Source organism: Thunnus albacares, chromosome 7 (assembly GCF_914725855.1).
Source record: "Thunnus albacares chromosome 7, fThuAlb1.1, whole genome shotgun sequence".
NCBI lineage: Eukaryota > Metazoa > Chordata > Actinopteri > Scombriformes > Scombridae > Thunnus > Thunnus albacares.
The window spans coordinates 27,109,731-27,135,595 of record NC_058112.1 but is presented as its reverse complement, the minus strand read 5'-3'; the positions used below and the strand labels follow the sequence as shown (position 1 = coordinate 27,135,595).

Below are 25,865 nucleotides of genomic sequence, written 5' to 3'. Positions count from 1 at the left end.
ACCTTTTTCCTAAAATATTTCCTTCAGATGTGGATGTTTATCATGCTCACGTGCAGACCGACATGCTCAGAACTGAGAACAATGGAGTGTTTCAGTGCTTTTTTTATGTATGAAATGAACTTATGCGTCAATATCTGCTAATTAGCTGAGTGTAGTTAAGTAAACTTAATCAGTGTACTGTGCACATGTGTCCAAACTTGTATAAATATAAATTGTTAATTGACAAGTTCCTTATTCTTCTGTATTTTGGCTAAAACCTCTTTGTCGCAGTGCTCCTGCTCTCAAATGTGAAAGGAAACATTTTTTATTTTGATTTTCTATTAATGAAGTTTTTCTTTTCTCATCTCTTCTGTCACAGTGGAGATCACTCCTCATAAATACCAACTTTTCCGTCTACATATTTCAAATAAGCAGCTGTTGTTGTCACCAAAAATGGAAACGCATCACTTCCTGTTGGCCAGAATTTTTCAGGCCAAAATTGGATGTTTAAAACATTGGTCAAATTTTAACACTTTCATGCTTTTACCAATACAAATAACATATTACTCTCCCTTGTCCCATAAACCAAGGTGGATGCTCAGTTCAGACTTAAACTGAATGATATGATGACTGTTTGTAAATGGTAATGACCAACATTTTATTTACAATTCAACATTTTTCAGGTTTCCCTCTGGACAAAGCTGTGGAGTACGCCAAACTCAGGAATCCACTGCTCATCAATGACCTCAACATGCAGTATTTCATACAGGACAGGTACGATTTAATCAGTAATACACACACGTTAACATTTATATTCTGTAAAGGGCACCATGTGTGTAGACTTGTTGTGGCCTGCAGCAGTTAGTGGATGAGATGGGAATAATTTTTCAAGTAATTTTGAAGTGGCTTCTACTCGTTTAATGCAAATAACCCATCTTGAGATTTACTGGCCCGCTGTTTTCATTTGGCACAAAAAAATCTGCAAATCGGCAGCATTTGCATTCTTTTTAGCAACCAACTTGTTCAAACTTGCCATCTTTTTTTTTTTTTTTTAATTAGAGGAGTGTTGACATGATGGGAATGACATAATGGTTATTGTCACATACCTTATACAGTATACACACACACACACACACACACACACACTCATGATTGTTGTTTAACGGTTGTTTGATTCCCTGTCAGGAGGGAAGTGTACCGTATCCTACAGGAAGAGGGCATTGACCTACCTCGTTATGCTGTTTTAAACCGAGATCCCGACAACCCTGAAGGTGAGTAAGAATTGTTTGTTTTGCGTCAAAAAAAAAAAAAAAGATGATACTTCTGTGATGTTTAGCAGCATATCGGACGTCAGTCACCTAAAAAGATGAATCAGTGTTTAGTGCAAGAACCAGAAACTCAAGTTTAAGTTCTGTAAAAACAAAGCATGAAGGGAAAAGTCAGAACTGCATGTAGCTGAGAATGTTTGCTGCTTGGTCTCATATTCAGACACCGAGGGAATCACTTTGATAATGTGGGCCTCTTATTAATGTTGAGAGTGTTACCATGCAATTTATTAATTATTTAAGATGCCCTCCAGACATTTTTTAACACCTATAAACAGTATTTTTTGAAAGTGCCTGCCCTTTTCCAAACAGTTTCCAATGACGACTTCTCAGGGAGAAATGGTTGATTGTATATTAATACTAAATGCAATCTTATTTATGCTTCTCCCTTGTCTCTAACAACTGTGTTACTTTGTTTTAGTTTGTGTCGTAAATTTTAAAAATAAAGCCATTTTCTTCTCAGAGTGTAACCTGGTGGAGGCGGAGGACCATGTCGAGGTGAACGGGGAGGTGTTCCCTAAACCCTTTGTTGAGAAACCTGTGTGCGCCGAAGACCACAATGTCTACATCTATTACCCGACATCTGCTGGAGGGGGCAGCCAGAGACTGTTCAGAAAGGTAACAAGGTCTCCAAAGCAACTCGGGGAAAAAAAAAAAAAAGTGCAGCCATCAGCAGATACTTTGATCCAGAGTTACGTACAACAAGGGAGTTCAGGAGGTTGCTTAAGGTCACACTGACTTCTAAACTTTGCCATTCATGGACAATTATAATCTCAATATGTTAAGCTACATAAAGATTTCCTTGTCAATAAATGTGTTGATATGATATTTAGTTGACACTGACTTTTATTGTCACTTCTGGGAAGAGTTAGAAAGGTCTTTTGGCTTTCAAATGGCAACTGAAATCTGGTTAGCACACCTGATTAATAGACTATACTGAATGTTTGATATTGATGTTTTGATTATTGGTTGTTTTTTTTAATATATATGTACCAGGACTCCCTGGAAAAGAACATTGATACTGAGTGTTTTGTCCTGGTGAAATAAAGTAAACAAACATATTTATTGAACTGACTTACAGAACAGAAAACGTAATAACATTTGAATTTTAAAAAAGGTCACACTGAGAGGACATTTGGCTCCTGCAGTGATTAAACCTGTTACCTACTTACAAAGTACTGTTCAGCTGGCATAAAGGTTGGAAAATGAGGCACAATAAAATATTAATTTACAGGTTTTGTTCTAAATTCCTTTGAAATATCCTTCTTTGTCTTTGTCTTTGCTGTAGATTGGGAGTCGTAGCAGTGTGTACTCCCCAGAAAGCAGCGTACGAAAGACTGGGTCCTACATCTATGAGGAGTTCATGCCCACAGATGGTACTGATGTGAAGGTACGGTGGATATTCAGTCAGTTATCGGGGGTGTTTATCTGCTTTATTTTGATTTTTGGCACCAGCGACTCATACTGATGAATCATGCTTTAGCCAGTTAGTGAGATGAAGAAATCACCGATGTCTCTGAGGCATTTTCTGTGTGTGTGTGTGGACGTCCCAGGTTTACACAGTGGGTCCAGACTACGCCCATGCGGAGGCCCGGAAGTCTCCTGCGCTGGACGGGAAGGTAGAGAGGGACAGCGAGGGGAAGGAGATCCGTTACCCCGTCATGCTGACCGCCATGGAGAAACTGGTCGCCCGCAAAGTCTGCATGGCCTTCAAGGTAAACTTGAGTCGCTGAACTAAACTGGAATCACGTTAGCTGCCACGTAGCAGGCTCAGAGGACAGCAAGCAAAAGACTCCAGTTTCAGATTGTCATGCATTCTTTTGAAAACTGCACTTTTTATCTGCTCGTGGTCTTCTTCTTCTCCTCTTTTATTGCTGCCTTTGCCATTAGTGGTCAAAAACTACTCTGGGTACATTTTTATGTCTAATCTATTTCAAGCTAACACAAACACTGCATCAACTTGTGTTTAGCTGCACAAGACAGTAAGTTCAGTGTGTTATCAGCTCATTAAACCCATTTGAGAGTAAAATATCTTTAAACCAGTTGCTGTAAATAAAGACAGTTGGCATCTTCCAGTAACTAAACTCCAAACGTGGATAAACTTTAGATATTTTAATCTTTTCCTTACAAACTAAATGTAGTATCTGTGTATACTTGATGAATGGGAGTTACCGGAAGCATTTTTAAGCCTACCACCCTGAGAATACTTCATATCACACTGGTCCGACCAACATAATACAATCCTTGTAATCAGCAAACATAAAGTAGATAGGGAGGATCTGTGATGCTGACTCTATCATCACTCAGAGCTGATTATGGATGACTCAGTGAATTACAGAAACCACATTGGACTCACAACAAACATGTTAAGACGACTACAGCGGGAGGCACAAAAACACTATTCATAAGTTCCTTGTAGTACAAGTCTTAACATCAGAACTCAGTGAACTAAACAGTATCCTCAAAGGAAACATAACGACCCCAAATGGACAATTTTCCTTAAACAAATATATGTAGTTGCCTTGAAAGCCTGATAAATATTTATTTAGGTGCTGTGAAGAGTATATTATTAGGAAAAAATGCAGAATTTCATTGTTGCCGATAAAATAATTTAGTTTTTGGAACATTTTCTTCTTGTATCTCAAACAAGATAACGCAGCTTCTGAGTCTTTAAAATGATTTGAGTACAGCTGTGTTTTTACTTTCATGAAGATAAGCTTCATGTCAAAACATTAGTTGTGTTACTTTATTAAAAAGCTCAATCTATACAGCACAGTAACCGTGTGCTGATCCTGGATCTGTTTTTTCTCAGTTCTTTGTTTATAACCATCGTGTTAACTCTGTCTAATAAAAGCAGACTGTAGTCGTGTCTTTAGGCGCTTCTTGCTCCACAGTATGGCTAACAACATCTCTGCTGAATCTCTAAATTCTTGTGTGTGACTTTAGCAAACAGTTTGTGGGTTCGACCTGCTCAGAGCCAACGGCCATTCCTTCGTCTGTGACGTCAACGGCTTCAGTTTTGTCAAAAACTCCATGAAATATTACGACGACTGTGCCAAAGTCCTGGGGTAAGTGACCTCAGCTTACACGTTATTAACCCTGACCTGATACTTCCTTACTGCATTAAACAGATCATCTCAAGCAGAATATTAAAATATAATATATTACTACAGTCTATTACAAACATAGGAGTTTTATATTTGAGCACAAGCGTACGGACGGAAAGTAAAACATACATTTGCAGATAAACAGTTTAACAATATCATGCATTAATGAAAATAATGAACACCAGAATCAAGACAAACCAAACCCCTCAGAAAAAATCTCAAACTAAAGCAATAATTTGGATAATAAATAAATGCTCAAATTTTTTAAGACATGTTCTGGGTTTCGTCCAATTTAAAATTACCTTCAAGTTTTCCTGTTTAGAAAGATTTTTCTGTGTTGTAATGAGGAAGCAGTCTATTCTTTAAGGTTTCTATCTGATGTTCCTTAAAAGACGAGTGTGTAAGATTTAGTGGCATCTAGTGGTGAGGTTGCAGATTGCAACCGACTGAATACTCCTCCCCTTCCAAGCGTGTAGGAGAACCTACTCGCGAAAAGCCCGAAAGGCCCTCTCTAGAGCCAGCGTTTGGTTTGTCCGCTCTGGGCTACTGTAGAAACAGGCGGTGCAACATGGCGCACTCCATGTAAAGGGACCCGCTCCCTATGTAGATATAAAGGGCTCAATCTAAGGTAACGAAAACACAACTATACTTATTTTCAGGTGATTATACACTAATTAAAACATACTTACGAATATTATATTCTATTTCTGCCAAGTCTGTTCCGCTAGACGCCACTAAATCTTACACACTGCACCTTTAAAGTAAACATTGCCTTGAAGCAGTCGTGTCGTAATATATTCATAAGTGTCGACAGCTCGGAGGATCCTCTTGTCAGCTTTACATCTTAGTTTGTTTCTGATTCATCACCTCTCCTTCCAGGCAAAGTAACTTGAACTTTACGACTAAAGACTCATAAGTTTTACAAATAGAAAGTGTTTGACACAGGAAACGTAGCTTCCCTGCAGTAACAGACGCTAGAACGAACATAATTCCTCATGATGTGATGCTCTGATGGCACATATCATGTGCAAAGACCTTGCAGGAACGCTGATGAATTTATTCACGGCGCAAAACAGGAAGGAGCACTCTGTAAACGTCGGTTAAAAATGAGGATCACAGAGGCTCCTGCAGTATGAATGACATGTTTATTTTTACCCTTGTATTTTATATGTCCGTGCCTCAACAGGAACATGGTGATGAGAGAGTTAGCCCCCCAGTTTCACATCCCCTGGTCCATCCCGATGGAAGCTGAAGACATCCCCATTGTCCCGACAACCTCAGGAACCATGTACGTACTGAAACTATTTGCTGTATGATGTTCCAGTTCCTGAGCAGCATGGAAAAGAAAGTTTTGTTGCTTAGCTACTGAGCATACGATAAGCTCAAATACAATACTGTATATTATATTATAGTCATATATATATTATAGTTTGCAATGGTTAAAATATTTAAAATGTCTTCAATGTTTTTGAAAATGAACAGATGGTCTGACGGTACTTTTCCTGAATTCAGTGCTACCAAAAACTCTTCATTCAGTTTTAAATAATTATGTATTAGTCATTTCACCAGTATTTATTTGCTTAACATTATGAATGAATAAAAAAAATACATGGTTACGTAAGTTTCATGCTCCAGAGTTAAAGCTGGGAAAAACCCCTTCACACATTAACACCCAGTAACTCAGGATCATTTACCCGCTGACCCCCTCACACACTCAGAGACACTCAGTCATCATGAAGTCTGGAGTCTCATCTGTCCCCCGGCGGTGTCAGTGACACTTTTAATGCTGAGCGGTATTTTTTCAGCGTCGGTTAAGGTCTTAGTGAGGGGGGGGGGGGGGGGGGTTATCGAGGTAGGTTGGAGAAATAACTGAGCGTCTGACTTATATCCCCTCTTCTCTCTGATTCAGGATGGAGTTGCGCTGCGTTATCGCCATCATCCGCCATGGAGACCGCACACCCAAGCAAAAAATGAAAATGGAAGTCCGACATCCTCTGTAAGGGTTCTCTCTCTTTGTATGGTTTTTAGCTAAAACTAAACAAAAGATATCAGTGTATAGTATCTTATCCTCCAAAATACTGGATAAGGAGCAAGATGTGATATGTGAGGACGAATTTGTATTACCACTTGTTGAAATACCAAAAAGTACAAGACTAAGCATCCACAGTATCCCTCCTCCCTCTGTTCCCTCCATATGTATAAATGTTTATAAGTCTAGTTCACAAAAATGTCAGTATAAACTTCAGCCTGTCACTCTTTACCCATTTTTTTCTTAAGCAATAAATCAACATGTCAAAAGATTTTTTCCTTCAACCAATCTAATTGTATCCCTTTATTCTGCCGTTTTAATCTGTTTGTAGATTCTTCGAGTTGTTTGAGAAGTACGGAGGCTATAAATCAGGAAAGCTAAAGCTGAAGAAGCCAAAACAGTTACAGGTGAGGTTGACGTTAATCTCTTTTTCCCCACACATCCTCTCCTCTGCACCTTAATTTATGTTTTGTAGCAGATGATGACTAAATCTTAAGAATAATGAAGGGTTTTCAGAGAGGATAGTTTCATTCCCGCCTATCGAGCTTCTTAATTATTATGGATCACAAACCATCATCATTTCGCTGTCTAAATACACTCACACACACCGCATTCATCCTGTCACTGCATCATCTTCACCGCCTTGTCTTTCACATTCACTTCATGGTATCCAAAGCGCTCTGTGTGTGTGTGTTTAGTCTGCTTTGTGAAATTAAAGATAACAGTCAAATTAAAGATAACTGCCTCTGTGTTTCCAGGAAGTGCTGGATATCGCCCGCCTGCTGCTGGTCGAACTTGGACAGCACAACGACTGCGAGATCGAGGAGAAGAAATCTAAACTGGAGCAGCTCAAGACTGTCCTGGAGATGTGAGTGATATCTTAACACCAAACACACACACGCACACACACACACACACACTGTCTCACAAACACACGCCATCAGCCATCATCCTCCAGTTTCATGCCATCATCATCATCATTCATCTGCAGTCACCCACCCTCATCTGCGACTCTAGCTTCATCTTTCAACACCCCCACAAGGGGTTCAGCCATCTTACTCACATCCACATACATGAATTACGTTGAATCGCTCCCTCCCTCTTTTGTCTCTAACTCTTTCCTTTTTATATTTTCTTCCCTCCTCTGTCCCTCTTTTTCTCCCGCCCACCCATCTCTCCTTTTTTCTCTCCAAAAGGGAATCCAGCTTGATTGATACTCAGTACGCACTCTCTCTCTCCCTTCTCACTTTAAAGGATGAGGCCTTTCTGTAGTCTACCTAGACTGTGTACAAAATATTAGGAACACATAGTCTCTTTCTGACACAGATTAAGGTGAATATAGGTGATTTTTAATCATTTACATCTATAATAATGGTAGCTGAACAAGTATAAATAAGGTAAAGAATGCAGATTAGACGTGTGTTTGTGCAAGATTAGATATTTGAAAGGTATTCCTAATGTTTTGTACACTTGAGTGTATAAATTCCTTTAACATCCATTCATTTTTTTATCCATTAACACCGGACACATACACAGTCAAATGTCTTTTGATGGTTTCACTGTGTCTCTGTATGTGTAAATCAAGAGTGTGCTGTGCTACTTTTGTGTGCATGCCGTCCTGACCGCATATAAACTGGACTCTAAATCTCCTAATGTCTTCCTTCCTCCTGCCTGCTGTCAGGATTTACACTCATTATAGTTATTTGCTGGGGATCTTATCCAGAGAAACTTGGAATGAGTGCAGCAGCAAAAATTGTCTGGAAGTCCTAGATCAGATATCAGCCGTGTGTGTGTGTGTTTGACTTTTAAGAACCAGAACAGGATTAGAGTTGGTTTTGATTTTCACCTCACGTCGTTTTAAAAGCAGTCACGCACACGATGTTACACTTTCTCACCGTCATTTGTGTTTGCATGCCCACACACACACACACACACACGTACACAAACACACACTGAAATCGTTGGAGGTCTATACTGATCGTTAGCCGCTCAACGTACCTACCGAGTGACTCAGTTGTCATTAAACCATCTGCTAATCCTGTGTGTATGATCAGTTTGTCAGATAAGAAAAAGTTATTACCTTGTTCTGTTCTTCTTCTCGAGCTTTGTTTTTGGAATGAATGTGGACATGTGTTTGGTAAAATGATGTTAAATATTTAAACAAAAATTCTTGAAGGATGGGATAAAATCTTTGTGTATGTATGTGTGCTCACTGTGTGTCTGTGTGTCTATGTGCATATCAAAATTTGTTGTGTCTGCTTTGTGTTTGTGTGTGTGTGTGTGTGTGTGTGTGTGTGTTAATTCCCACCAGGTACGGTCATTTCTCAGGTATCAACAGGAAAGTCCAGCTGACCTACCTGCGTAACGGCCAACCTAAAGCCTCCAGCGAAGAAGAAGGTACGAACACACACACAGAGTTGGTGTTTATATCTATAGTATTTTCTTTTTTTAAACTGTGAGTGTGTGGAGTGTCACAAGGAAAGAGATGACACTAATCTGTTACAACATAGCGGAAAACTGTAAAATAATATTGTTATAAGAAATGGAACAGTTAATCACTTCTTGACAAGTTAATGTTTTGGAGTTACAATACAGTATAGATAACTAATGTAGCTCATACTTTTCACATTTTGGAACATAAACTGTAATTGTGAAAAGATTAAATACAAGATTAAGTCAAAGTATTGATGCAACTCGGGATGTTTTGTTAACGGAATAACATTAACAAGAGATAAAAGATAAAAGATTTTAGCTAATGGTAGGTGCTAAACTGGGGAAGCTAAATTATCCACTCTTAACAATCTTATGTGAAAATACCCTAGTTTATTACTTTGAATCAAGTCTGTCTCATCCCTGTTATTGACTTACCAGTCAAAAGTTTGGACACACTTTCTCATTCAAGGGAAAGGGAAGCAGCGAAGCTGCTGGAACTCTGTCGTATCTGTTAGGACTCTTCTTCTCCTTCTGCCCTAAAAGTATCTGGATCTTAGAAACAATAACAGCAACAGTTCCCAAACTTGGCAGATAGGTTGGAAATCTCACTGACTACTCAGACCAAAAAAAAGAATACTGATTGGCCTGATATATAACAACAAAGTTTGCAAACAGTGAGTCCGCAGTGATATTCAACATCTCACTGTAATTTGTACTGTATGAACATTTTTTATTTCGCCAAATGTTTGATCACCTACACCCAAAACCAGCAGAATGATGCGTGATTTATTTTTTCAGAATTTACTCACCAACATTTTGACTGTTGTAAGCGTTTTAAGTTCAAACAGACAAAAATACGCCAGTTTTTCACATGATGATGTCACTGCTTCAAGTTGTGAGAAGGTGTGTGGAAACCGTGTCTCCCCGGTGACGTGTCTCCCCGGTGACGCAGCCAGTGAGTCAGCAGCTTCTCTGGGGATACAAAGGTCCCTGGTTCAAGTCTCAGGGTGTCTAATTCAATCTTGCCAACCATGTAGCAATTTATGCATGTGGCATGTTTTCAAATCCTTGTGAAGGTCATGTTAAATCAAAGACCGCCATTTGTGCTTGGACCCTGTTCATTACCACTTGCGGCTATATATATATATATATATATATATATATATATATATATATATATATATATATATATATATATATATATATATAGGCAAAATTAGACTTAAGAGAGACTTTAAAAACCTGGCAACACCATTGATTGCACACTCTGAGCCTCAGCAGCCACTAAAAATAAATAATTTAGTTTATTGATGTCAGATTAAAGAAATTCTGGTATTTGCAGTGTTCAAATCCTGCAGATGGATTGATAGACAACATGTACGTTTGTTTTATGCACCTTCCCCGATTAATTGAAGTACATATACAAAATATCCTTTTTATCGATCACAGGTGCAAATAAAACATTGGATAACAATTTTAATGTAACTTTCTGCTGCTGTTTGTTCAGACTCTAAGAAGGACGGTCCATCTCTGCTGCTGGTCCTGAAGTGGGGCGGGGAGCTAACGCCTGCAGGCCGGGTTCAGGCCGAGGAGCTGGGCAGGGCCTTTCGCTGCATGTACCCTGGAGGTCAAGGTACTCATCGGACACACACACTCACACTCACATTAGCAAACAGAGGTACTTAAGAGGGGTTCCTTCTACTTTGGCTCTAATGTACTATTGCGAGACACAAGTACATGACCCGGTTCTGTCAAATTAATCAGTTGAATTCACCCCTCAAAACTCAATGAGACAGTAATTGCTTGTGAGTTTTGTTTACAGATGCACCCTCGAAGGAGCAAACACACACACTTCTTTTTACCAAAAACTCACATAAACATCCACAAAGGCACAAACACGATTAAAAGTCAAAGAAAGAAACTGTAGCCAAGTCTGTCCTCCCACAGGCGCCTTTTATTGCTTATAAAAGTTTATTTCCAGCCTTTCTCTTTCAGTAACTGAAAGCACGACCGTATTCAACATCGACATTGCATATCTGGCGTAGAGCGTCAAAGAAAGCGAGGAGGTTGTTTTAGGGTCGACAAGACAGATTTTAAGGCTCCGTACTGCCATTGTTACATCTTTGGTACCTTTCACTGGATGTGATGTTTGAGAAAATGTCTTGCCTTCATTTTAGTCATTAAAGCTGACACACTAAAAAAAAAAAGTCAAATTAAGTTCATATTTTGTGCCTCGATGATGGAATTTTTGAAATTCTGCAATGTGATCTGTAAGGTAATACAGAGGTTACAGAAGAGGCATTGAAGCCTTACTTGAACTAAAAAAAAAAAATCCAAAATGGGCAACAATTATAGAGTCTGGAAGTAAATGTGGTGGGGTGAGCGTGTTGTAGCCACCGCAACTGAGTGTTACTGTCTGAAAGTCCTATCAATCAAGCAAACACACAGCCGATATATGAGAGAGAGAGAGAGAGAGAGAGAGAGAGAGAGGCTTCAGTTACCACCAACTCTCTGAAGAAGCTTATCATTTCTCTCTAACTGCTTGTTGCTATTAGCGCTGGTCTTTGTGAATTGGACTGTTTTTGCAATGGAGCTCATTTGCATAGAAAAAGGCCAAATTTGCACTAAATGTATGAGTATTATCTAATTTACATACGTGCAAATAGCAAAGGGGCACCGAGATGCTGTTTACTTGGCAGAGCAGTTTGGGGTGCATTTCACCCTTTTGTGAGTAAGATTCTTTCTGTCTCATTTGTGCAGCTTTTGCTGCTGCTAAACCTGCGCAATCCGTTTGTGAATAACCAATCGCTATAGCTAATAATATCTCTAGCTATCCAAATTAGGGATATAGTGTGAAAAATGCCTGCAGTTGTTGCCGATGTTCTTTGTGTCTCTGGGGCTGCAAAATCTGTTCTTCCGGCATCAGCACCGTCACTTGACGTGTACAATGACGTAGTTTGGGGCTAGGAGGAACTACAGGCTCTTTCTGCTTGGATTTCTAGTCTTCGCCTCTGGATAGCCAGAGGGTGTGCTCTACATGCTGCTCAAAAACAAAACTTCCTTGTTCTCTTTGCTTGTATCACAAACTATCTACATTTCCAACAGCGAGAGTAGAATCCCAACACTATGAGTGCAGAGGATGTTATGGAGGAGGAGACATTTAACAGTCTTTTGGCTGACTCAGATATTCAGCTGTATTTATTCGAGCCAGAGTATACAGCCGAAGAAATGCAGCGGAGAGAGGCTGTGGCTGCATTAGCCGTGCAAGAGGAAGAACCTCACGTGCAATGCATCCTGGTACATGTAGGCACTGCCAGCATGGCTCCGTGAGCAGGAAGACTCGGCTTTCTCAGTCAATATAGCACGCACATGAATTTACTGCTTTAGTTGACTACATTTACCATCAACACTGATTGGACATCCACATGAAACATGGTGAAATCTCCCTTTAACCCTCACACCCTTAACCAGTTTGATGTATAGTCTTTAAGTGGACACACCTGTCACACCTGTTTCTCAGTCTCCCAGTTTCCCAGTCAGATTCTCAGTCTCTCCACTTACCTTGCAGAGCTTTTAACCAAGCAATACTTCTGCGTTCATAAATGACCTTTTTATAGGCTTTCCTGCTTAATGCTTTTATAGTGCATGAAAACCTGAAGCTGTACTGAAAGTAGATGCAATCTGTCCGCTTTGTTGCTTCTTTTTTGTTTCTTTTTTTTCTGAAAAGAAGGCTATTTTCTCATCCCAGCTTATTGTTTTCATTCCTTTTTTCTCCACCACAAGTTTTGTCTATTAACTCTGCTCTTCTTTTCTTACCTGTTGCACTGTGTAAACTACTAGCCGGTAACCGCCGGTCCCTTGGCTGTGAGTCCCCTATTGACTTTGGTAAGAGAAGGGTTTCCTGGATATGACCACTCTTCCACTTCTCTCTCTTTCATTCTGCGCACTTCTCGCTCCATCCACTAACGTACTCTGATCTCACCATGATTTTTGTTTCATTTCACCCCGGCGACTAGTGGTACTCGTCCTACATTGAGATTGCTGTGGATTGTTTGTGTCGTTGTTGATGTGTTCCCGAGGTGATCCATCGTAGCAAAGGTTGTTCGGTCATTTGCCCCTTACACAACCAGGCAGCTAAAGTGACTACAGTAATGGTGCTGTAAGCTAATGCGGATCATCTCACACTAATCCTACTGCATTTCTTTTCCCCCATGAGTTCTTGAGATTGTGAGATTGTTTGTTTGATAAAGTCTGAACTAGAGACTAGAACAGGGGTAAGTCCCCAACAGGTCCCTCATATAACCCAAGACAGTTCAGACTATCTGGCTGTAAACTAAAGAAAAATGCATGAACCAGCAGTGTGATTTGATCTGTAGCGTTGGTATGCATCCCACTGATTGAGCCCACCTGGGGTCGGCTGAGATAAAAAGATCAACGCGTAAATCTGCTCTCTCGGTTTAGAAATCCATACCCACTGATTTATAAACTGTGCCCTAAAATTTGACCTTAACGTTAGCTGCTTCCCCGCTAGCCTCAAACTAAAAGGTTTTGTTTTGGAATGAAAAGCGCAATAAATACAACTTCACACAATGAAAGCTGTGAAATGTCCAAAAAGTCGTTCGAGCGCATGGATTACAAATCCGAGGGCATTGATTCTAAACTGAGAGTACAGATCTATACATGGATCTTTTTTTTCTCCTCAGCTGATCCCAGAGGGACGCTGTAGCATCCACCTTGTAAAACTACATTAATTCACATATATTTAGCATGTTAAAAGCCATTTTTTTTTATTGTCTCTCTCCAAGTAGGTAATCTGAAGTGTTTGATCTCATCTCCGCGGGAGCTGTCTCCAGTAATTTTCGGGGTTCACTCAATAACTGTTCACTTCACTTTCACTTCATTTTATTTTTTAGCATAAACTACACAATTCAATTATTAAGTGAAATGAGCCATGTCAAAAGCTTTACAAAGCATTTTAAGCACTGTTTGATTATGAGGATGATGCATTTGAACTGAAAGTGATGTTGTACCTGCACAGGTGATGTGTGGCCTATTTTTTAATGGAAATCTGTGGTACTTTTGGGTACAATCATCTTTTCTTTCAACTACCTCCCCGACTCAGCCGTTTCTATAAAGAGAATATTGTTGTATATTTGAATGTTTGTTTGTTTTTTTTAACCAATCCGTTTTAACTGTGATGTTCCACTCTGTATACAATGTTCAAGGTGACTATGCTGGGTTTCCTGGTTGTGGCCTCCTGCGCCTGCACAGCACGTACCGCCACGACCTTAAGATCTACGCCTCAGACGAAGGCAGAGTGCAGATGACAGCCGCTGCTTTTGCCAAGGTAACTATGTCCCTCTACCTGGAAGACTGGACTTATAAATATAAATGGTGTTACTAACCCACTCAATGGTTATGAGTAGTATATCCCTTTGAAGACTTGAGATCCACTTGTTTCTATTGATTAGTCAGAAAATGCTGTGATTTCCAATAATATGCATCTTTCGGGACAGTAGGGCTTTCTTTTCTAGGAACAAAAACAGACTTTTCTATGTAAATACTTCTTAAACTTCTTAAACCAACAAAAGACCTAAAAATTAAGGTGCTGGAAAAGGTGTAGGTCTGAAGTTTTCTGAGGGGAAAATAAGTAAGAACTCTTTTTTTTCAGCTGAACTTGTTTCTGTCACTTAAACAGATAACATCCAGTTTAAACTGTATGAAGTGTATTTCTTTAAAACACTGCGTAGAAATGTCAATTGATGACTTCAGTTCAAGTACTCTGGTTTCTCTGCAGGGTCTGCTGGCTCTAGAAGGGGAGCTGACTCCAATCCTGGTCCAGATGGTGAAGAGTGCCAACATGAACGGACTGCTGGACAGCGACAGCGACTCTCTGACCGACTGCCAACAGAAGGTGAAGGCCAGACTGCATGAAATCATGCAGAAGGACCAGGAGTTTACACAGGAGGACTATCAGAAGGTATTTTTTAGTGAACGTGAGATGCTGGAATGAAAATATAAAAGTTACTTGATTGGATCTGGTGCTTTGTGCAATGTCTTGTTTGCCGGTATGTTCTGTTTGAATAGTTGGACGTGTTTCTTCAAGTCTCCACTGCTGAAATATTTAAACTTATCTAAAGAATTGTGAAAATATTATAATGCAAACACTGCCCTTGCATTTACTGGTGGTATAAGTGTAAACAAGTCTACAGTCTGTCATATGATTGTATGTAGAACATGTTTATCTATTTCCTTCTGTGTCCACTGTGTCACAGTTGGCCCCAACAGGCAGCCCATCGCTGGTGAACTCCATGGACGTCCTACAGAACCCGGTCAAAACCTGTGACAAGGTGTACGCCCTCATCCAGAACCTCAACTCACAAATCCGAAAGAGACTGGAGGACCCCAAGTCTTCAGGTACGCAGTGCTAACATGCTGATGCTAAGCAGGTGTAATGTTTATCATGTGCACCATTGAAGTTTAGAGTGTTAGCATGCTAGCTTGTGCACAAAACACAAAGTACAGTTGAGGCTAATGACAGGAATGTCATTGGTTTTGTAGGAGGTTAGTTGTTTATGAGCTCACCAAAAGCAAATCTGCAGCATCATGTTTTGATATAGCAATAAATATTGAATCTTGAATAAGCCAAAGTATTGAACAATTTGAAATTTTGACAGTTATTAAGCCATTTCACTATAAAGACTATAAAATTCCAACCTTATGGCGGCACTAGAGGAGAAGTTGGGGGATCACCAAAATCATTAGGATTCATCCTCATTCGTCTGTACAATATGTCATGGCAATCCATTTAATAGTTGTTAAGATAATTGTTAACTGGGACCTATTATGCTTTTTGTGGTTTTCTGTTATTTTTATACTGTTATGATGTCGGATATCTGTTAAACATGGTCAAAGTTCCAAAACTTTAGGTTAATGTATGTAGAAATGCTCCCTGCAAGTCAAAAGTCAGGACTTCAACCTGCTCTGAACTCTTCGTTTTATTTATCTACCTTGCCAACGAGTTGACGTCAGATCGTCGCGCATCCCCATAAATGGCCGTCCATTCCGTAGCCTTGGTTGCTAAGGTTGTTGCTAAGGTTTTTCCATGCGTTGTTTGCGTTGCTCACTTGCATATTTCGGATCAGATTTCAGCTTAAACATGTACAGATGTATTTTATAAGTTGACATTTTGAGTCAAGAATGAGACAAATAAGTTAAATCCTACTACTATAGTTTGTTTCATGGTTTGTTTACCTCCTGAGCAGCCGGACGTCAGCTGTGACGCAGCCTCCGGAAACTAACCAATCAGAAAACATCGGGCTCATCAGGAGGGGGGGCTTAAAGAGACAGGAGCTAAAACGGCCTGTTTCAGACAGAGTCTGAACTGAGGGGCTGCATAAAGAGCCAGTATAAGATAAACAATTTTTCTTTTTTTGAAGTCCCAGAATCAAAATATGGAGCTAAAATGGGCAGAAGAAGTCCCAAGATATTTCAGTCTGGACCAAAGTGGTAAACTGACCAACTGACTGACAGCCGTCCCTAGAGCAACGCTGCTAGTGTGCAAACATGCATTTGGAGAACAAATAATCAAAATGTTAAAGCCAATATATTTTGCTTGGTCTGTAGGATTTTGTCTGTATGTATCAGACAGTTGAAGAAAAGGTTAAAATGCGTCCATGTAGTGAAGCATCAAGTATCTTTAACTGTTAATTAACCAGTTAATGTTAAAGATTATAACCGTTAGTTATCTTGTGCTCCCAGACCTGCAGCTTTACCACAGTGAGACGCTGGAGCTGATGCTGCAGCGCTGGTCCAAACTGGAAAGAGATTTCCGTATGAAGAACGGGCGCTACGACATCAGCAAAATCCCGGATATTTATGACTGTATCAAATACGACACACAGCACAATGCTTCACTTGGTCTGGAGGAAACGCTGGAGCTGTTCAGACTGTCGCGCGCCCTCGCTGACATCATCATACCACAGGTTAGCCTTGTAGCCCATTTCAGGTTTTCTCAAGCCATGTCTAGTATCGTCACTGACGTAGAAGATACAGTAGAATGTTTTCACTATACATGAAATTCTTAGTTTTTTAATAATTTTGTAGTATTGAGATATTGAATTTATTGTCAGTTATATTCCTTACAGCTGAAGTTGGGGTGTTTTAAATTATGTACTTAAATCATCTGGAAGAATCAGGGAACGTCATGGATCTTAACAAATGGGTTACATTAGAGAAAAGGACCAGAAGGCATTTTGCAAGTCATTTCAGACATTATTCTGTTAAATAGTGGTTATAAAACCAGTTAGTTTCCCTTTTAAGAACAAAATAAAGCTTTATTATTTAATGTACAAAGCAACATAGACAGTAAAACACTTAATCGGTTAAAAGGAATAAAAGCAAGTGAATTTGACCTGAAAAACAGAACAGTAGAGTTTTCAGGTCATGGAAGTGATACAACATATTTTTGGAAAGACTTAAATATTAAGACGTCATTGCATGAATTTATCAGTAATAATCCGCCTTCTGCCCCAAATCATGCTGGCATAAGGCTCCGTCTCTCCAGCATATAATGAATAAGGTGGGAAAAAAAAGGCAAATTAATTAATATATTCTTTTGTTCTTCAATGCTATGTAGGAGTATGGCATCAGCAAAGCAGAAAAACTGGACATCGCTCAGGCGTACTGCGTTCCTCTGATGAAGAAAATCCAGCTGGACCTGCAGAGGACTCATGAGGACGAGGCCGTTAACAAGCTGCATCCCCTGTGAGAATACAAACTGCCACCGAAGCGCACACAAACATGTTTACATGTATATAGCCTAAACACACATATACTGTATACACAATGTGTGTTTGTGTACGTCGTAAGAGTTACTGGCGCCCTGCTGACTGATGCTTTGTGTCGTTTCCTGCCCTCTGGCATTCAGGTATTCTCGAGGCGTGATGTCACCTGGTCGTCACGTCCGTACTCGTCTCTACTTCACCAGCGAGAGCCACGTTCACTCCCTGCTGAGCGTCTTCCGCTACGGAGGACTGCTGAATGTACGCTCGGGTTTTTATCGTCTCTGACAGTTTTGCTTTTCCTCCTTTTTACTTTCTGAAGTTGAAGTCAGGTTGTCGGCCATCTTCTCTTCTTTTTTAAAACCAAATAAATGTTTCCAAGCAAAATTTAATTAACTAATTAATTGATTAGAGTTATATACGTACCTCCTTTCAAAGTTTATGGACATTCTTACAATAATCTGATGTTCATTTTGTGCTTTGTCATGTTTTCATATTATCAGATGTTTTATTCCATATGAGTGTTTGTCTTGTTTTATGCAGGCATGTGTTCATGTTTTTGTGTGTGTGTGTGTGTGTGTGTGTGTGTGTGTGTGTGTGTGTGTGTGTGTGTGTGTGTGTGTGTGTGTGTGTGTGTGTATCAGGAGGAGAAAGACCAGCAGTGGAAACAGGCGATGGACTACCTGAGTGCCGTGTCTGAACTCAACTATATGACGCAGATAGTCATCATGCTGTACGAAGACAACAATAAGGTCGGCCTGCTGACTGCTGTGTCACTGCGCAGAAAAACAGAGAGAAAATACTTAATGATCGTCAGAGACTTTTACTTTCAACACTTGTTTTTTCTATTCTGTGTGTGTTTGCGGTGAGCAGGACCCTTCTTCAGAGGAGCGTTTTCATGTGGAGCTCCACTTCAGTCCAGGAGTCAAAGGATGTGAAGATGAGGAAAACGTACCTCTCGGCTTCGGCTTCCGCCCAGCCTCCTCAGAGGTGTGTAAACATGTGTTTGTGGGTTGCTTGTATGTGTGTTCAGACATAACATCATAACTTCCGACTCTGTCATTCATGCACCATCACAGACTTCAGTTCTCTTGCAGTTTCATTGTTCTTGTTCGTGTTTTACTTACTGCAATAAACTTTTGTGTCCCGACACACTGGTATGCAAGTTGTTATGTTGTGTCGACATGTGTCTGTCTGTCGGTCTTTTGAGTATTTCTGGAACAATACACTGCAGAAACTTGACACTTGAACCACACTTCTGTTGCAGACGAGGTGTTAGTATCACATTTCACCATTTATATGCAGAAGTGCTCCTTCCTGTGTACTTTTGCATATAAATATAAAGAAAAGGGTGATTTTTCTTGTAAATAGATTGTTGCAGAGAAAGGTAATATAATAACATATTTTGCATTAAAATATGGAGTTCATAAAACTTTGCTAGTCTTGTGTGAAAACAACTAAAGTGACAAAGAAATATTTGGCACAGAGGGTGTTGAATGCAGTGCTCTGAGGAAAATGTATGATTTTGTGCGGATTTTAAATAAAATTTACTTGACAATATTTGTTAATCTCATTAATATGTTATGTTTAGATCAAATCAGTGTATTAAAATGGGACATTAGGAAGTTGAGTTGGTTGTAAACGCCTGAGCATTTGATTCTGATGTCTAAGGAAAAGTCTATACAAAGCTGTCAATGATTCCCTTCACATGTTCTTTGTCCAATCAGAATCAAGACAAAAAGCCCAATCAGGGCAGTCTGGAGGACCTCTCCCAGGACCAACCAGACCAGGCACTTCCTGTCTCTGAGCCCATCAACATCCAACGGAGGTCACCCATGATCCGCAACCGCAAGACAGGCTCCATGGAGGTACCAGACTGTGGACTTAGTGTTAGTCTGCAACAGACAGATATAATATTATTTTATAATTTAAAGGGGACACATTATGCTTTTTGTGGTTTTTTTCTGTCATTTATATACTGTTATGATGTCTGATGTCCATGTTAAATGTAGACAAAGCTCCAAAACTTTAGGTGAACTAATGTAAAAATGCTCCCTGCCTTAAAGAGACGGGAGCTGTTTCAGACAGGCTAAACTGAGGGGCTGCATAAAGAGCCAGTAAAAGATAAATAAGTAGTTTTTTGAACTGTAAGTCATGTAAATATATTCCAGTGGAGCCCCAGAATAAAAATATGGGCCTGCTAATGTGTATAATATGTCCCCTTTAAGAATGTGACTGGGTATTTTCATCTGCATCACACTTCCTAGTCTCTCTTTAGTTGAGCAGTTGTGCATCCTACTTTGCTCTCTTTTCTTTTATATCAAAGTTATGGTTTTGTTGAAGTGATTGGGAGACATCAGGTCCCTGGTTTACTAGGGAAAACCATCTCAGTCTTAACCCCTGGTCTCCATGGCCCCACTCAGGTCCTCTCTGAGACCTCTCCCACCCAGTCATCCAAAGGCTCCACATCCCACCGACTCTTCCCCTCGTGTTCACGCCAGTCTCCCGAGATCAAACCAACCAGTGGTCTAGGTGGGCACCTCTTCTCTGGTGTGTGTGAGTGTGTGTGTCATCTGTATGTGTGTGTGTGTGAGTATGTGTGTGTGGGGGCGGGAGAGAGGGTAAGAGAGAGAGTTTATGCCAACAGACACACTGACCTCACAACACATTTATTTCCAGCTGTCGTCATTGATCCTCCTCTTATCACAAGCCGTGGCTGTGACTTCTCCCTCACCCTTGCACCTTTCCATATCTCTCTATCTGTTTTTCTTTCCCTCCTTTTTTTCCATCACCCCATCCACCCCCCCCCCCCTTCTCTCTCTTTCTCGGTCTCTCTGACGGTCACATAACTTCCATCCCAGCTTGGCTTAGCAGCAGCCAAACAGGATCAGACTCCAAACTATGTAGGCAAGAGGTCAGCGGGGAGAGTTTGCATTTGCAGCCAACTGCAGGATCTCTGGTGTCACATAGCGTTCAGCGGTGTACCGATATCCCCTCTAGGTGATAAAGTGACAACAAAGGGAACATACTGTAGGTGTTCCTTTCTCTTATTTCAGGAAATGAACCAAACTCTTGAAGATCAACTTTAATCACAGGGCACTGTTCACCTGTATTTAATGGATTAATTTCAAAATTAATGATATTGTAGGACAGACTTTGAAATATAACGTGTTCCAATTCCATACTACAAACCGATTATATATTGCAGAGTATGTACTGTACCCTAATTATCATAGTTTGCACTTAGTATACAAAAAAATCATAATTTACCATTTTGTATTTGCTGGAAATGTTGCTATACATGCTCCAATGGACGTCACTCAAAAGTAAACTTGAAAAGGAAAAGATTTAATACAATAATAATTTTACGTTTTCTAAGATCAGTTTATTTAGTTTTTTGCAGCTTTGTGTATACAGCATTGTTGAACAATTAAAACCTGCTTGGATTCAGTTTGTTGTATGGAATTGATACACAGCGACAGTGTCTGGACTTGCAAAACCTTTTTTGGCGCCATAATGAACCCTTTTAAGTTAGATGTTTGGATAGTTTCCTTGACCCCTACCATGGTGCACAGAAAATGTTAAAATGCCTAAAATGTTCCAAATCAGCTGTATCAGAGAACTGTTTATGAACCACACTCGGTTCCTTAAACAGATTTAACTTCGACCCCAAAGAAAGAACCCTTGAAGGACTTTTGTTTTGCAGTGTGGACAGTTCCCGAAGGCGTTTAACCTCCAACAACCTGCTAACACGGTGACTCTCACACAAGCATGAAAGGTTGCTATCTAAATCGAGACGTGTGGAGAAAAAAAACCATGAAACCATGAGTGTGAGAATGGGGAGCAGAAGAATTTTGACACTTGTGCTTCACTGGGAGTTTACTCACTCGCCTAATTTACACCGCTTCACACTTACAGCGTGATGTTACCAAAGAACATGTGATGCATTTTAAATGTTCGAATTATTGTAAATGTCAGGTAGTCTTTGTCTTGAGGGTCCATTGGGGCAGTAGATTATTACTTGTAGTATAGGGCTGCTATGATTAGTGTGTGAATAGATTAGTCAATTGACAGAACTATTTTGATAACCAATCAATCGTTTAAGACATTTTTCAAAAAGTGCCAAATATTTCCTAGCTCCAACATCTGGATTACTATGATTTGCAGCGTTTCTTTGTCTTCTCTAATAGTAAACTGAATATCTTAAGGTTTTAGAGAGTAAAGACTAATTGTTTTGGAGTTTTTTTTTTTTTTGGCTTAACCCTGAATACAGGGAATTAATCTAACCGAGACGATATAAAAGCATGAATGACCATCAGGTCAAGAGAGAAAAGACCTGATTTTTTTGAGATGAAAATATGTCTGGACGGCTTGTGTCGTCATAAACACCAGACAGACAAAGACACAACTAACAAGAAGTGTCAAAGTGCAGTATGGATGCAGCGCTGCTTCTTCCCTAAATGCGTTAATCATAATGTCACTCAGTGCTTAATTATCACAAGTCTGAAAGCAGCGGTCGGTCCTGCGTTCACTTGTCATCAAAGGAGCTCCATCTAAAGCCTCTGGGAATTATCTGAGTGGAGGCTGTCAGTTTGTTATGTGCAGTAAGTGTGAGGCTGTCGAGAGATCCCTCCCAGTTCATCACCAACACCAGCAAGCAACACAGCTAAGGTCACAGACAAGAGCAGCAGGTGTCAGGGACGACCTCTGTTAGCGAGCTGGTTTTCATACCTTCATGCTGTTTATAGAACAAAAGAATGAAGCGCAGACTCAACATTGATGCCTTTTTAGGTTGTTTTTTATTTCTCTCTCCAGCTCCAAAGACAATATCTTCTATTCCATGTGGTTTACAAAGTCAATATTGATGTAAAAAGTAGATTACAAATATGAGACACTACTGTTTGATATTCATACCAATAACGGCGACTTCAGAGTGTTTATGCACAGCGAGTGTCTGAAAAAAAAATCCCATTTCCACACTTTGCCTGTTTGTCACACCTCTCCTTCTGCATTCTGCATACAAACGCACACTTGTTCTGTATGCACTCTTGTTTACACGTACGCACACTTACACACGCACCCACATAGACACACACACACACACACACACGGGTCATATAGATGCGGTCACTGTTGTGAAAACCTTGTAGCTCACATGTCATCATTTCCAGGAAGACATAGCAGCCAATGAAGCATTTTTTTTTCAGTTAATGTGAAGCCTTTTTAAAACTGTTCTCAATTGAAGTTAGAAGATGAATATCAGCCAGATTGTAGTTACAGGGTTTTCACACGTGTACATTCTTTGAGATGTACACAGACTCATGACAAAAACTCCCCATAAGTAACAGTTTGTTATGAGTAATAACGGCATGGTGTGTGCTAAAAACTAATACCCTCCGATCACACCTCCACTCCCACCCACCCGTTCCATCCACCCCTTCATCCCACACACCTTCCCTTTCCCACCCCGGCTTTTCCTCACACAGGCTCGCTCTGCTCTGGCCTCTTCAGCGCCTCCGCCCTCGGGGTGTCCTGTAGCGCCCCCAACCTGCGGGACTACGTCCGCACGCACCACCACCACCGAAAACCACCCCTGTCCCCCGGCAGTGTGCCGATTGGCATGTTTGGTATGTTCACACCGCTTTCTGCCTTCCCTCACGAGGCGGGTTCTTTCATCTCTATCCTTTTTTTAGAGAAATTCTTCAAAGTTTCTGGCTTTAATATATCTTCTTTTTTTTTTTCCTTTCTCTCTCTTTTTTTTCTTTCTTCAGATACTTTGATTTTGGGGACATTCAGTATTGCCACTTTTTTGGGGGGTGTGAAAACTCCCTTCCTTCTCCAGCTCCCTTCTACAAAGCAAACTAACAATTTCAATCTGTTGCATCACATTTCTTGAGTGATTTACCTCACAGTGTGCATGGTAATGGCACTGATTTGACAGCAGAGTGATTAGCTGTGCAGCAAATGCTGAGCATGCAAACTTGCACGGGGACCGTGTGATGTGCCGTAGTTATCGAAGATCAATGTTCTTCCAGATCAGCATGGCCACTTACCGATCACACCGCTGTCTGCTTGGGTTCAGATATGTTGAAATGTTCTCTCTGTGCATGTTGTTTTTGCAGTTCGTAGATCCCCTCTCAGGGAATTTAATTTCATAATCCTCAGTAAAGTAGTTTTTGTGTCTGGAAGCCAGGAGTCTTGGCTTTTTCATTAATCACAATTTACATTAATCCTTACATTAAGAAACTCAGCTTGTTATTTGGAACAGATATATTTTCAAAAAGCCAATAATCCACCTTTAAATAATCCCCAGTCGGATTCCTCCTCCCCACCCGTTTCTGGTAATGGTGAGTACAAGCAAGCTGTTTTCACCGCCACCAGGTGTCCTTAAAGCAGGTTTAATTACCCCAAACATCTGGGTTTAATACCATTCTCATGGTCACAGCTGTTCAGTCACACAAGTTTGTTAAGGAGTTTCCAAAGATTCTGTGATACATCCTCAGGTTAAGTTAGCAGCAGATAATTTTACCTGCAAATCACATGAATGCATATGGATAAGCAAATGGGCAAAACTGCAGGGATTTTTTTTTTTCTCCACTGTTGGTTTTTAAATACAGGAAACTGAGCTGTTCAGTTTGTCCACTGGGTGTCACTCTGACTGCAAGGCTACACACACACACTGCCAGGAGCAAACACACGCATTCCTTTCTCAATTCAGTTACATCATGCTCTGTGGTAGACAGGTGAGGGTTTGGACTGACGTCAGCGCCGTTCATTTAAGGGAAGAGAGCATCAGTGCATCAGGACAACACGCTCATTTGTTTTACCATAAATGTGAAAGGAGGTTCAATTAATTCAGAGGTGAGAACGTTCTTCAGTGATGGTGACAAGGGTGCTATAGAGAGCCTTATGATCCTTATGTGCCTTCGTCCACAGTTTAATTGTGGTTGCATTCACATCTCTCGATCCCCCTCCCCATCCCACCACCACCACCACCACCACCACCACCACCACAACATTTCCTCCTACGTTGACAATGAGGGCATTTGTTAACGGAATAGTTCAACATTTTGGGAAATATGCTGATTTGCTTTGTTGCTGAGAAGGACTTTGCACAGACTCTCACGTCTGTACATAATATGAAGCTACAGACAGGAGCTAGTTATCTAGCAGCACAAAGACTGGAAAACAAAGGGAGAAAAAGGGAAATGGTGCTCTGTCCAAATGTAACAAAATCCACCTACCTGCACCTCCTCTAAAGCTCTCTCATTAATATTTTACACACTCACTAAGCACTTTATGAGGAGCACCTGTACAATCTAATATTTTGTCCACCCCATTAACATACATTAGGGGGGCAAACTATTAGAAACTTTTCAATTGAATGCACTCCAGTGCACCACTATGACCTAAATAAGAAACATAAAGTAGAATTAGCACCTCTCTGACAATGTCAACAAAATTATGATAGAGCTGTTGTATTGGCTTGCATTAGATTGCACTGGTGTTCCTAATAAAGTATAGCTGAGGGTATACCATGTAAAAACAACCATTTACTGTTTTAACGGGGTGTTATGTGCCGTACTATTTCTTGGCTGGGTGCAGTGACTTCCTGGAGTCTCTGCTGGTTGCCTGGCAACTCAAGGTGAGTCCAAGAAGTTACTACCAAGAAATAGTTCGGCACATAACACCCTGTTAAACCACAACAAGCTAACTTTTAGAGGTGCTTTGGACAGAACTCTGCAACTGTTTCCTGTACTTACAGTCTTTGTGCTATGCTATGCTAAGCTAAGCTAAGCTAATCTAAGCTAAACGGCTGCTCGCAGAGCTCCACTGTACAGATGGGAGAGTGTTATCGATCTCCTCATTAACTTTTGGCAAAAAAGTGAATAGGAGCATTTTCCAAAATGTTTAACTGTTCCCTTAAGAGCTAAAAGTCAATAGCAGTCCGATGAATGAAAGAAAATAAAGGCTGGAGTCTCAGTTTCCCGTCACAGAAAAACACTAGTTAGATCAAAATCCTGCGTCATTTCTCCTCTGTGTTTAATATTATTCAGCCAAAACATCCATTATATATTCCATCCACTCCACAACCTTTTCCATTCACTTTCTCTGATAGCCTATCTCCTCTTTGTTTATTCAGAGATGACCTCATTTTCACGCATGTTGGTTGGCAGACAGACATTGATGAATCGATGTGCCAACTCTC

General features: G+C 40.3%; 1 protein-coding gene across 19 annotated transcripts in view; it reads left to right on the top strand.

Moving 5' to 3' along the window:
- The window catches only part of ppip5k1b (diphosphoinositol pentakisphosphate kinase 1b), a 56,767-nt gene that overhangs the window by 15,461 nt on the left and 15,441 nt on the right, over positions 1-25,865 (top strand). For 4 of the 19 annotated variants that reach the window (XM_044356443.1, XM_044356442.1, XM_044356446.1 and 1 more), the window contains exons 4-26: positions 663-753; positions 1,165-1,250; positions 1,768-1,922; positions 2,593-2,694; positions 2,858-3,019; positions 4,251-4,372; positions 5,598-5,699; positions 6,321-6,407; positions 6,772-6,847; positions 7,199-7,308; positions 7,637-7,660; positions 8,752-8,837; positions 10,381-10,506; positions 14,099-14,220; positions 14,671-14,853; positions 15,149-15,290; positions 16,635-16,858; positions 17,512-17,639; positions 17,803-17,917; positions 18,301-18,408; positions 18,530-18,646; positions 19,384-19,524; positions 20,080-20,188. In XM_044356443.1, the coding sequence (XP_044212378.1) occupies positions 663-753; positions 1,165-1,250; positions 1,768-1,922; positions 2,593-2,694; positions 2,858-3,019; positions 4,251-4,372; positions 5,598-5,699; positions 6,321-6,407; positions 6,772-6,847; positions 7,199-7,308; positions 7,637-7,660; positions 8,752-8,837; positions 10,381-10,506; positions 14,099-14,220; positions 14,671-14,853; positions 15,149-15,290; positions 16,635-16,858; positions 17,512-17,639; positions 17,803-17,917; positions 18,301-18,408; positions 18,530-18,646; positions 19,384-19,524; positions 20,080-20,188 (2,718 nt within the window). The other 15 variants (XM_044356436.1, XM_044356441.1, XM_044356440.1 and 12 more) reach the window with 10 other exon arrangements.